The sequence below is a fragment of the Kwoniella mangroviensis genome (genome assembly GCF_000507465.2).
Source record: "Kwoniella mangroviensis CBS 8507 chromosome 1 map unlocalized Ctg02, whole genome shotgun sequence".
Classification (NCBI taxonomy): domain Eukaryota; kingdom Fungi; phylum Basidiomycota; class Tremellomycetes; order Tremellales; family Cryptococcaceae; genus Kwoniella; species Kwoniella mangrovensis.
The window spans coordinates 4627376-4638931 of record NW_027062534.1 but is presented as its reverse complement, the minus strand read 5'-3'; the positions used below and the strand labels follow the sequence as shown (position 1 = coordinate 4638931).

Genomic DNA, 11556 nt, shown 5'->3' with positions numbered 1-11556 from the left:
CCCTAACCCCTAACCCCTAACCCCCCTAACCCCTAACCCCTAACCCCTAACTAACCCCTAACCCCTAACCCCTAACCCCTAACCCCTAACCCCTAACCCCTAACCCCTAACCCCTAACCCCTAAGTCCAACTGCGGTTGGTTGTATCTCGGTCTGTATGACGAGGTGAGTAGAATACGAGGCTGTATGATGTGGTATAATTACCTATATGATACGTCAGAGGTGGTATTGTTAGTAGTAGTACGTGGATGTAAGAATGCCAAATTGTGTTATGGTATCATCATTTTTCGATGGTATGTAATATCGCTGGATGTGATTTGGTAGCAAAGGCTTTGATACCAGGTTCTGGTGATTAGGGCACGTAGGTGCCGCTTGGATGCCTTGGAAAAGACCAGCCGAATTTCTGGCTATATCTCTTTCACCCATTCTCATGGTAAGTGTGATCAAACCTGCTGTTCCTGGACGATAGTATTGACAGGATTTTGAACAGGCTAGGTACTTGACAATCGTCATCCCATCCATCTACTATGGATCCATATTTGCGTGGTCTGTCGGAATCACCATTGTCATGCCGCAAAAGTCCGAAGCGCCCCCTTACAATTTTGCAGTCATTCCCCTCGGTGCTGCATTCTTAGCATTTGGACTCGGAGGTGTTCTAGGTAAATGGTCAGGCGGGATTGTAGGAGACAAAGTCGTATCATATATGGCGAAGAGACAAGGTCGCCGAGAGCCCGAGCATCGTCTATGGGCACTTGTAAGTCTCCATGGCACTCAGCTCCCGATCCTTCCCTTTATGTTCGTGGGATGCCTCATTGTAGGCCTAGTAGTGAAATTACAACTCCATTGGATTGCCTATCTCTTTGGTGGTGGTCTATTTTTCTTCTGTCTGTCCGCTGCTACTGGGTTGCTACAAACGGTGAGTGACATGCGATGAATTCATGGAACATAGTTGAATTGTGCAAATCTCCTTCAGTGTGTCCTTGAAGGCTACCTCTCCAAATCGATGGACACCCAAGCTGTGTTTGTTATCTTCATGTCCATTTGGGGATTTGCAATCGCATTCTTCGTGTATCATTGGGGAGAGGAGCACGGTTCCCTATCTGAATACATCGTTCAAGGTGCTCTCGAATCGGGCGTAGGTACCATACTATGTGCCGTTTTTATCCTCAAAGGTAGATCGATCCGCAAATGGCAAGGCATGCCGATAGCCAGCAATTAGGCTCCGGTTTTTCTTTCGTAATTTCCACTTGATGGTCAGTGCGAATCCTATGGAGGAGGACTTGTTTTTGCGATTGGACTTTTGTGTGCTCTTGGAAAGTATGGCAACGGATTGTAAATAGTAGTGATTACAAGCACAATTTTGGATTGAATTGAGATACAAATTAAATTATGCAGATATGACATTTTAATAGACATGTGAGCTGCGTGACATGTGTGTAGAGGAGGCTCGAAGGCAAGTCGTTCAGCCTCGCACGTCCAGCACCGAAACACAGGGCTCGAAAAAGGGGTTAAGCAACGCAACACATCGGGTAGACCGAATCAGAGAAGATTAGTAGACAAGCTAAATTGCTCATAATGTATGCATTAATCCTTGATTTCCTGCTCTATCATCTATTCCATCTCACGCCCCATCGAAGATCAAGAACACCCATGAATGCTTTTTCACTGCAAAATTCTGTCCGTGCTTTGACTGCCATTCCTTGTCATTGAGATTTGAGACTGCTGGCACAACTGCATTGGGTGTTTCGAAGGTGTTCTATTCAGGTTGCACAGTGAGCTTAGACAGCACGACATGTTTAAAGATACTTGCACATACCACAGCTGCTAGATCATCATTGTAAATTTCATGGAGTTGAACCTTCTCTATATCTGCATTATGCATTAGCTGATCATCAAGTTGTTTTGGTTCATCATCTACTCACTGAAGCCAGAAAATCCAATCTTCACCTGCCAGTCCGCCGTCGGGTGTCTGTTCAGTATACTCAACCGTATACTGCATCCATTGGACGTCTTGACCATCACCGCCACGCTATCGATGTATGGTGGCTTGTACGCACCTTGTTGGATGTAGACGGGATATGTTGGACCAGTGCTACGGACTATCAGTGTCTCGGATCTCATCTACCAGCGTTGGTACGTCAAGACTCACTAAACGTCAGGAAACGAAGGCAATTGCAATAGATGCCCATTTTTCATGTACTTGCTGAAAAGTGCAAGGGGATAGTAGAGAGTCTGTCGAAGGATTCCATCCGGTCGGGTCATAAGAGGTGAGATCTACCTGATCCTCAGCCTCTTCCCATTCCTTCCGTTGCGAACGACTTACTACATTCACGGATTGAGCTAAACATGCTATGCCTATGTCCTTGTGCTTCCTCACCAAGACATTCAACCATGCACAGAAACCTAGCATGTCGGTGTAATCATAAGTCTGCTCCAACCCATTAGTCCCTCGAGCTTTCACATCATCCCAGACGTTCCACTGGTATACATCATTCAGCTCGGTCTCTCTTCCTCACAACCGAAACGTTTCTCACCTCGTCGAAACATATCTTCATGTCTTTCCCAGGCATACGCTCCAATGCCCTGCCAATGTTCGCCATGTCTATCAGGGATTTGCACACATCGATGTGCTTCTCTGCAGCCTGTCTTGGTGGTCAGACGTCATCTCGGTGGATCTCCAAATGGTCACTCACAGCCGCTCCAAACACATTCTTTTCGTATTCAAGTCCGGGCACACTTGACATTTTATCGTGTCCAAGCATAGTGCTGTCTCGTCTCAGCTCACGATTGCGGTTCATCACACTCACTAGTAATGAATCGAGTGCATATCTGCCAAAGGCAACAGGGCCTGTATCACCTCTCTGTCCCACTCCGAAGCGCCCTAAGAAAAGTCAGCTTCGTCGATCCATGCTTACGACTGGCACTCACAGTCTCTCCGCAAGAGACAAGCTGTATTGTCGGATCGACCAATTTAAGAGCATGTGCCCATCGTCTGGCTTTCCTTGCATAATCCGATGGAAGCATATTGCCGACCTGCCAAGGTCCCCACACTGATGACAGAGTCTGTCAGCAGTCACCAGGCATCACCAAGAGAACACTTACTCTCATTGCCCAAGCCCCAGTATTTCACGGCATGTGGTTCTTTCCGTCCGGTATTCTTTGTCCGCAGCTCGGCCCAGCTTTCCTCGTATGCTTCAGTACGCAACACCCACTTGAGATTCGAAGCCGAAGACTTACTGGGTGTCCCCGGTGCCATTGCAATATTCCAACCACGCTAAAGCTTCTTCAAGCGTCCCAGTACCCACTACCAATCATGAATTAACGGTTTTACTCCTTCCACTGCCAGTCAGACTCACTGTTTAGGCAAATATATGGTTCGCAATCAAGCCCTCGGCAGTAGTCGATAAATTCGTCTGTACCAAAACTGAAGACCTGTCAGTCAGTCATCACATCGAGCCTCTCAACCACAGGTGCAAACGCAACTCACATGTTGGATTCATCGCTCAACCAAGCCAACTCTATCCTCTTTGGTCTTTGACTGATCGGGCCAATCCCATCTTGCCAATGGTAATTCGACACGAAGTTACCTTTGCGGTATGTGAGTTCGTCTTTTCCCACTCCTCCGTGCACTGAGAGAGCTCACCACCGGGCCATCGCATCATAGGAATCTGCAATTCCCCATCTTTCGCTAGACAACCCATCACATCTTTCCTCCAGCCCAGTCTACCTTTAGTCGCTAAATCCCCAATGTCTTGTGAGAGGAGCAAGTGTTTGGGACTTGGATGCTTTGGGCTGTCCACAATCCCACCATAGATACATCTGCCCAAGTGCTCCAGAAATCCCGAATATAGCTTGTCCGTTATCGGTGGCTCAGCAGGATGTACCAATCTGTCGACGTCGAGGTCAAGACGCGCAGGGCGTAGTCTAGTTGGATGGCCTGGCTCAGCGGAAAAGGCGAACCGACTTTGTTGTTGTTCCAGAGCTTGAAGCACAGTCACGTGTTGACTATAGACCGCCATCGTGGGACTGCTTTTCTCGACTCAAGAAAGAAGATAACAATGATGATTAATGAACGACATCTATATCATTCTCATTGGCGTGCTTTCGCCGGGTAATTGAAAATATCTGCTGCCGAATTTCGGAACATCATCCTGACATTTGGAAGAGCGGAAAGGGTGATTAGGGTTGAAAAGGGCCTACTCTAACATAACCTGGAGTGTAAAGAGCAAGTCACGTTCTGCGCTGTGCTGCACAATCTCGATTTAATCTGTGTCCCCTTCAATCGTAAAGCATCTGAAATCACCACACGCGGTCCGGGGCGGTAGATAATCTCAGGCACGTTGGACCGATGTGACGTCGACATTTACTTTGTTTGAGGTCGACTCGCGCATAAAACCTCTATCCTCGAATCACCATTACGGCAACAATAGTTATACCGGCTAAGCCATCACATGATGAAATAGCGGATGGATATTTCTTGCGAAAAGTTCGGAAACAAGACGTATTCAACGACGATGGACATTCCTAAAGATATATAGGGACACCCCAACTGGAGTCCCAAATCGTCCCGTTAGTCCCCCGATCATCTAAAACTGTGTCCTTTGAGAAACAATCCAGGCGAAACGCACATTAAACACCATGGCGATACCTCCGAAGATTTACACATTCCTGTGTGCTTGTTTTGCAGCGTGAGTCGGACACAAGGACAAGGCGGGGTAATGTATTCACTGAGCCTTCTGAACAGCATGGGCGCGATGCTCTATGGATATGACTTGGGTGTCATCTCATATGTGATCGTCGCACCGAACTTCCTCACCACCATCGACACCACCGACGATGATTACATTGGTTTTATTGTCTCCTCCATGCTGCTTGGGTGAGCGACGGTAGCAATCCTAGGATGAAGATGCATAGTCTGATTCGATTACTTGCAGTGCCTTTGTTGGAAGTATCCCTGCTTCACTCATTGCCGACCGTTTCAGTCGTAGGATGGCCAGTAAGTCGATATAACACGCACTTTCCACATGCATAGTGGTGCTGATATACATGGAAGTTACCGTCGCTGGGGGCGTATTCATTCTCGGAGGTATCTTACAAACCGCGACGCAGGACAAAGAGACTATGTTCGCCGGAAGGTTCTTTGCGGGTATTGGTATCGGTATGCTGGTAGGTCTTGCGAATTGATCTGAAAAAATCGATGACTAAGGTCGTGTGTTTTAGGGTGTGTTGGCTCCGCGTAAGTATTGATCTGTGTAAGCCGTCGTAGGAAGAGACGTGGTCTAACCTTTGTTCTCCCATGGTATAAGTATATCAATCCGAGATCGGTATGTGATTCGACCTCCTGCTCGCATCGTCAAGCTGCAGCTAATGCTTCATGTCAGCACATCCATCCAAGCGAGGTATGCTCACCGCGACTTTCCAATTCTTCTTGGGTATCGGCGCTATCGTGGCCGGTTGGATAGCCTATGGTGTTCAACAGACTCATCCTAACGACCCTATTGCTTGGCGATTACCTGTGAGTGAACAAACAGGCGTTTACCAGCATCAGCTTACAAGCATTCAAGCTTGCATTTCAAATGCTACCTGCGGTACCGCTGCTGCTATTGTCCTTCTTGCTCCCTGAATCACCAAGGTGCGTTTTGCGACGGGCGTATGTGATTATACGTGCTGACATCCTCACAGATGGCTGATGATCAAAGGTCGAGAAGAGGATGCGTTGCGCACTTTAGCCAGACTCCACGCCCGAGGTAATCAAAATGATGCTTTTGTCCTTGGAGAATGGCATTCTATGAAGCAAAAGGTCGGGGAGGAAGCTCAAACCGATCAGTCATGGGGTCTGGTAGGGTGTTTTCTAAGTCTCTTCCGATGACACCTTGCTAATTCATGCCATTTAGATCTTCAAGGATCGTACCAATTTACGAAAAGTCCTGTATGGTATCATCCTCCAGTTCTCGGTACAGATGACTGGTGTGTCTGCTATCCAGTATTACGCTGCGTGAGTGTTTTCGTTCACTAGAATTTCACATACTGATCACCGCTTGTAGTACCGTTTACAAGTCCGTCGGGTTCTCACAAAGCACCTCTTTGTTGATTAACTCCCTCAACAACATCAACGCCTTGTTCGGAGAGCTCGCTTGTATCTTGCTAGTTGACAGAGTGGGACGACGATTCCCATTGATCGCGGGCAACATGCTAGCTGGTACTTGTTTTGCCATTGCCACGTAGGTCACCAGTCTTCCGTACATCGGCCTCTCAGCTAACGAAAGTTACCAGTGCGCTTGCAAAACAGTTCGCTGAAGGGGGTGGTAATCGAGGTCAAGGTATCGGCTTCGTATCCGTGCTGTTTATCTATAACTTCGCTTTCTCGGCTTGTATCGGACCGCTTTCTTGGGTTTAGTGAGTGTTCAGACATTACTCATCGTCTTGACCTCTCCCTCATTGTTGGCCCGCAACAGTCCCGTCGAAATTTTTAACACCGCTGTTCGAGGTAAAGCCACTGCGCTCACTTGCATGGCTGCTTGGATCTCGAACTTTATGATCGGACAGGTTTCACCCAAAGCGTGGTCCAACATCGGTATGTGACGAAGCTGTGCTAGTCGTGACACCGCTAATGCCAACATACGCAGGATGGAAATACTATCTCGTCTTCACTGTTTGTGGATTCACCAATGCCCTTACTTTCTATATCCTCTTTCCCGAAACGAAAGGGAGAACTCTTGAAGAGATGGACACTTACTTCCGAGAAACCCATTGGTTCGTTCCCGGCGCCAAGGTCCCTTCCATCTCTTCGACGGAGCGGGAAGTTCAATTAACGCAAGGTGAGTATAATTCCTCCACAAAAGGGTTTGCTATTGACTAGAGTACAGAGGGTGTCTCTCAAGAACACGGTCTTCCACCCGAAGATACCGAGAAAGGCTTAAAGGGTGGGGAATATCACCATCGAGAGGCTATTTAAGTGTTAACTGCTTCAGCACGACGGCTGAGATCGGAGAGGGCCCATGAAAAATCGCGGTGTAACTCATAAATTTCCTTTGACCAGAACGATCGGCCGGCCTACATGTGGAGGCCGGTCTGAGTATTATAACTTGATGTATACTGTTGTCTTTCGAGGTGCGTATCTCTTCGCGGATTTCCGCATTATATTCGGCATTCAGTGCAAATAAATGGGTTCTGGATTATCGAAAATTGACATTGCATCTAACCGGTCCTGAGGCTTATCAAAATTACACAGCATAATAAAGAAAAATCTACTCTTCGTATCTCCTATCCAGTTTGAGATCAGAATTGCGCCGCTTTAATAGGAACACCTGTCGAATCGGAGGCGTGATCTGCCAGCACAACTGCTCTCTTCTTTCCCAATCTCACGTATCCACAGACATATGCAGCCCCGGCGACAGACGCGAGTACCACAATCGTCACAGCAGCGCCAATACCTCCTCCAGCGGCGGCAGATAAGCCGGAATTTCGCGGGACAGCCTCTGTTGCCCCAGATGTCGAGGTTTGACTAGCATCGTCGTTGGTAGTACCGGATGAAGTGGTTGCAGAAGTTGTGCCGACCTGCATCGAATCCTCTGCGCTGGCTACCTGCAGAGATGAAGTGAGATTGCTACACATATATTGCTCGGAAGGAGTGAAGCCTTCAGCTGAGACCAAATTGATATCGGCACAGTAGTAGTAATTGTCGGAAACTCCCTCAAGCTGTGAATTCTGCATTCAGCAACATACAGCGCATGGTCATCCAAGAGTCTACTCACGTTGTACATGATCATCAGGGTGACATCGTCACCAGCTTTCAAGCCAAAAGAGGCAAAATCCGGTGCTGGTTGACAATAATGACCACTACCCAGCTCTGAGAGAGTGTTGGTGTAGGTGGAGAACGCATGGAATCTAGTTGGATCCGTTTCGTTGGTCCACAAGATGTTCACAGTGTCGAGAAGTGTCTTTGAAGTCAAAGAGATATCACCACCCGTCAGAGGGTAGTCCGCTCTGACTCCTGCCGGAGACCCTCCACATGGTGCTGTGGTCGCCGTGGTGGCATTGAAGGTACGACCAGCAGGGAAGCTAAAGTCGATAGGGCTGGTATCGAAGTCCTATGAAGATACAAGTCAGCACGCAGCCATAAATCTTCCTCATAAGAGACAAACCTCACGGTGATCGCGGCCCGACGATTGATACTGATGGCGAAGGCAGCAGAGATGGAAGTAGCTATCAAGAGAGATTGCAGCAACATGTCAAAGAAGTCAGCAGGGATTTGGTAGACGGATAGACACACTATTCCAAAGCCTAAAGGCTCACCTTATATGTTCGAAACGTTCCCATGATGATCTTTGGTCAGCTGAAGCTGTCATGGGAAATTGCTCGATTCCTTCGGCCGGTTGAGTAACGCCACGGCTTTCTTCGTTGCGATGTCTGCCGACGATATCTGATAAGCATGCTTGTAGCCAGAAAGAGTCTGACGCAGTCCCAAGGCACCTGCTTGGAGCCTGCTAAGGTGAAATCAGAATCGGCCGCACATTATCAGATAAGATCCGGAGTCATGTACAATTTCTTCGAAACAATTTACATGTTCATGTTCAGGGTTAGGCTTGGCGCTGGGTCCGGGACCGACGTGGTCGGCCGAGGCGCTAGATTGTCACTACAATTAACTCACTTGTTGCTTAACCCATATGGTTGGCTCGAAAGAATAACAACCAGGCTTGGAGGGTCAATGCCGTGCCGTTGCATCGGATGGGTATTGGCGCTCCTTTCAAGGAACTCCGAACAATGGTAGGATGTCTTGGGTTCGGTCGATAGCCCACGAATGCTGTATACGAACTGTTTCTTGTCGCCTGCTGTGTTTGGAAACACTCTGGTCGGGGTCTGCATGAGATGGACTGAACATGAAATCGTGCAAGCGATATTCTCAAGAGCTTGAACACGGATGTACATTGTCCAGGGTGTCTCCTCCAAGCAGCACGGTGATAGTTCAGGACGATAGCGAAATGATGCTAGCTGGAATCGTTTTCGAGTAATGCCACGGCATTCGATCGGGTATCGCGCCATCCGATGTAGCAGTGATGCATATCAGTCAACAGCTTACTCATGTGATGCAACGTGTACATCAGCATCTACGTGTTCCCACTATCTTCCCTCTGCACTGGCATTGTGATATCCAGACCCGTATCATCTCAGCATGAGGCTGATTTGCTGCCTTACGTCTCTCTGTGTCCTCTGGGCTGCTCGGGGAGCATCTGCAGAAAGTGCACGCGACACAACACAGATCTCATGGAGCTCAAAACAGCCTGAAGACGCTAGTCACCATCCTAAGAACCCGACAAGTATCTTCATCGACCATTGTGAGCTGGCATGAAACGTGGGGTCGGTTCCTAGATTACTAATCTCCTGAAAACGCAGTCTCCGCTTCTCGCTCTGGCACAGACACGTACCTCCAAACACAAATAGCTGCTCTGTACTCAAATTTCAGTGTCGTGACGACTGATGACATCTATTTTGACATCTTCCGCTTTGCTGCCGGGGATCCAGCGTCGATTGCAGTCCGCGAGATAGATGATGTGGAGCCCATCAAGAGGACAGTGTTCGTGAAGCCATCGCGAAGGAGGGAAGGAGAAGGAACAGTCGTAGAGAGAAGCGTGTTTGGAGGGTGGGAAGTTGCAGAGAAGAACAAGGAATTCAAAGTGATCACAGCAACGGTGAGATTTCGTCTCCGTATGACTCGGAATCGCCATGATATCTGAACAGCGTCACAGTGGGCGGAAGCATATCGTCAAGTCACCCAATGGCACATCATCACCGACGAACCGGATGCTGCTCGCCAATTTATACGTTCTTGTGCCAACTACTGCTCATCCTTTAGAGACGTTGTATGGGTATTCGAGCAAGGATCATGGCGCCCAGATAGAGTTTTATGGGAATCGGTGCAAAAAGTGAGTCATAGAATTTGTACGATTCATCTGCTAAGGGTCCTGTAGGCTTCATGGGAGGATGTCGTGCTTGAGGATCGTTTTAAAACCGCCCTTCAATCCGACTACCGCTCTTTCCTCAAGTCTGAGAAGATTTATAAAGATCTTGGTGTTCCCTGGAAAAGAGGGTTGATCTTTTTGGGGGTGAGTACTCATCTCTTCTCCGTGAGCACAGCCGTACTCGTCCTCTCCATCCTGATCATATACATACGTAGCCTCCAGGTAATGGCAAGACAATCAGTCTGAAAGCACTCATGAAAGAAGTGAACGTTCCAAGCCTTTATGTCAAATCATTCCATTGTGAGTTCTCAGCCGTGTGTTGACTAGCTGCACGCTCATGTTGACGACACTACCAGCATGGGCAGGTGACGAGAAAGGTTGGTCAGGGGTCTGGTACATGTGACAACGACTCCCTAACTCCCAATACGTAGGAATCCGTGATATATTCAGTCGCGCTCGAGCGGAGGCACCTTGCGTACTGGTGCTCGAGGACCTCGACTCTTTGATCACAGACCAAAACAGATCGTTCTTCTTGAATGAAGTTGATGGACTGGAAGATAACGACGGACTTCTCTTGGTGAGTTGAGCTATTCAGATAGGGCTCATCTGCTGAAAGCTGCTAGATCGGTACTACCAACCACTTTGACCGACTTGATCCTGCTTTGTCGAGTCGACCCTCCAGATTTGATCGAAAATAGTGCGTTGTCTGTAAATAAACATTGGATAGATACTGACTGGACCATGTCATATCAGCACCTTCCCCGATCCATCTCGAGCGCAACGTCGAGACTATGCTAAATGGTGGCAGGACAACCTTCGAAGCAACAAGAAGATAGACTTCCCTGATTCATTGCTGGACGAGTTCGCCGATAAGACTGGCAATTTCTCTTTCGCCTACATGAAGGAAGCATTGTAAGTGGTACTGAATGGCAAGCGGAATTTAGCTGACAAGGTCACAGCGTTTCAACCTTGTTGACCATTGCTGGTCGTAACGAGAACGACCCCAAGAAGCTGGATTTCCCAGCTTTGCTACTGGATCAAGTGCATCACATACGTCACGAATTCGAGACTACTGATGCTATGTCTTCGTCCTCCTCCTCAGCTAACACAGCACGGACTTGGCAAAATGATGGCGTGACAGGATATGGCTGGGATACGATGCAATGGGGCACAGAAAGTATGATATTCCAGATCCCTTGGACTGAATAGGAATCTCGTTGAAATTTCGAAATCGTTTGTCTGCATCATCTGTACACTCAAGTTGTCATGTAATTGGACATGAACAAGTATCTAGAATCTCTATCTACACCAGCATGTGGTAAGACTCAGCTTGCTACTTTACTGGAATTCCGATACAACGCGGAGACTGTTACGTGTTACTAAGAGCAAATTTTGTGATCCATATATCGGCTAATTGCACAGACCAAAGGCCGATTGCTTTTACCGTCTGTTCTCAATTGACTGCGGCGCCCTGGCATCCAAAGAGCCACTTCAGATTCTCTGACTTCTCACAGGAATAAATACAGAAATACCGAAAAGTTATGTAGTTACATCTCGGTCAGAAAAACGGGATTTCAGTCAGGGAAGAGATAAGCTTT

The 11556-nt window shown here is 47.9% G+C and overlaps 5 protein-coding genes across 5 annotated transcripts; 3 read left to right on the top strand and 2 right to left on the bottom strand.

Annotated features, from left to right (window-relative positions):
- Positions 1 to 270: 270 nt before the first annotated feature.
- On the top strand, positions 271 to 1218 carry I203_106854 (uncharacterized protein; the record flags this gene model as incomplete). Its single annotated transcript, XM_019151523.2, has 4 exons — positions 271 to 292; positions 356 to 432; positions 490 to 915; positions 973 to 1218. The coding sequence occupies 4 exons, from the start codon at positions 271 to 273 to the stop codon at positions 1216 to 1218; spliced, it is 771 nt and encodes a 256-aa protein (XP_018999147.2).
- A 402-nt stretch (positions 1219 to 1620) lies between these two features.
- I203_106853 (uncharacterized protein) lies at positions 1621 to 4018 on the bottom strand (the record flags this gene model as incomplete). Its single annotated transcript, XM_019151524.1, has 14 exons — positions 1621 to 1755; positions 1816 to 1868; positions 1922 to 2091; positions 2149 to 2273; positions 2323 to 2478; positions 2534 to 2641; positions 2693 to 2735; positions 2807 to 2880; positions 2928 to 3049; positions 3102 to 3178; positions 3237 to 3303; positions 3356 to 3423; positions 3487 to 3586; positions 3643 to 4018. 14 exons carry the CDS (start codon positions 4016 to 4018, stop codon positions 1621 to 1623), a joined length of 1674 nt encoding a protein of 557 aa, XP_018999148.1.
- Positions 4019 to 4637: 619 nt separating this feature from the next.
- Positions 4638 to 6954, top strand: I203_106852 (uncharacterized protein; the record flags this gene model as incomplete). The annotated part of the gene is made up of 15 exons (XM_065518067.1): positions 4638 to 4687; positions 4744 to 4875; positions 4934 to 4995; positions 5053 to 5165; positions 5220 to 5235; positions 5306 to 5323; positions 5381 to 5514; positions 5564 to 5631; positions 5682 to 5838; positions 5894 to 5994; positions 6044 to 6220; positions 6273 to 6395; positions 6455 to 6573; positions 6626 to 6817; positions 6866 to 6954. The coding sequence occupies 15 exons, from the start codon at positions 4638 to 4640 to the stop codon at positions 6952 to 6954; spliced, it is 1551 nt and encodes a 516-aa protein (XP_065373371.1).
- Positions 6955 to 7277: 323 nt separating this feature from the next.
- Positions 7278 to 8229, bottom strand: I203_106851 (uncharacterized protein; the record flags this gene model as incomplete). The annotated part of the gene is made up of 3 exons (XM_019151526.1): positions 7278 to 7697; positions 7754 to 8089; positions 8149 to 8229. The coding sequence occupies 3 exons, from the start codon at positions 8227 to 8229 to the stop codon at positions 7278 to 7280; spliced, it is 837 nt and encodes a 278-aa protein (XP_018999150.1).
- Positions 8230 to 9171: 942 nt separating this feature from the next.
- Positions 9172 to 11167, top strand: I203_106850 (uncharacterized protein; the record flags this gene model as incomplete). Its single annotated transcript, XM_019151527.1, has 10 exons — positions 9172 to 9334; positions 9393 to 9688; positions 9746 to 9922; positions 9968 to 10102; positions 10174 to 10258; positions 10315 to 10335; positions 10390 to 10535; positions 10582 to 10655; positions 10712 to 10870; positions 10918 to 11167. 10 exons carry the CDS (start codon positions 9172 to 9174, stop codon positions 11165 to 11167), a joined length of 1506 nt encoding a protein of 501 aa, XP_018999151.1.
- Between the last annotated feature and the right edge of the window lie 389 nt (positions 11168 to 11556).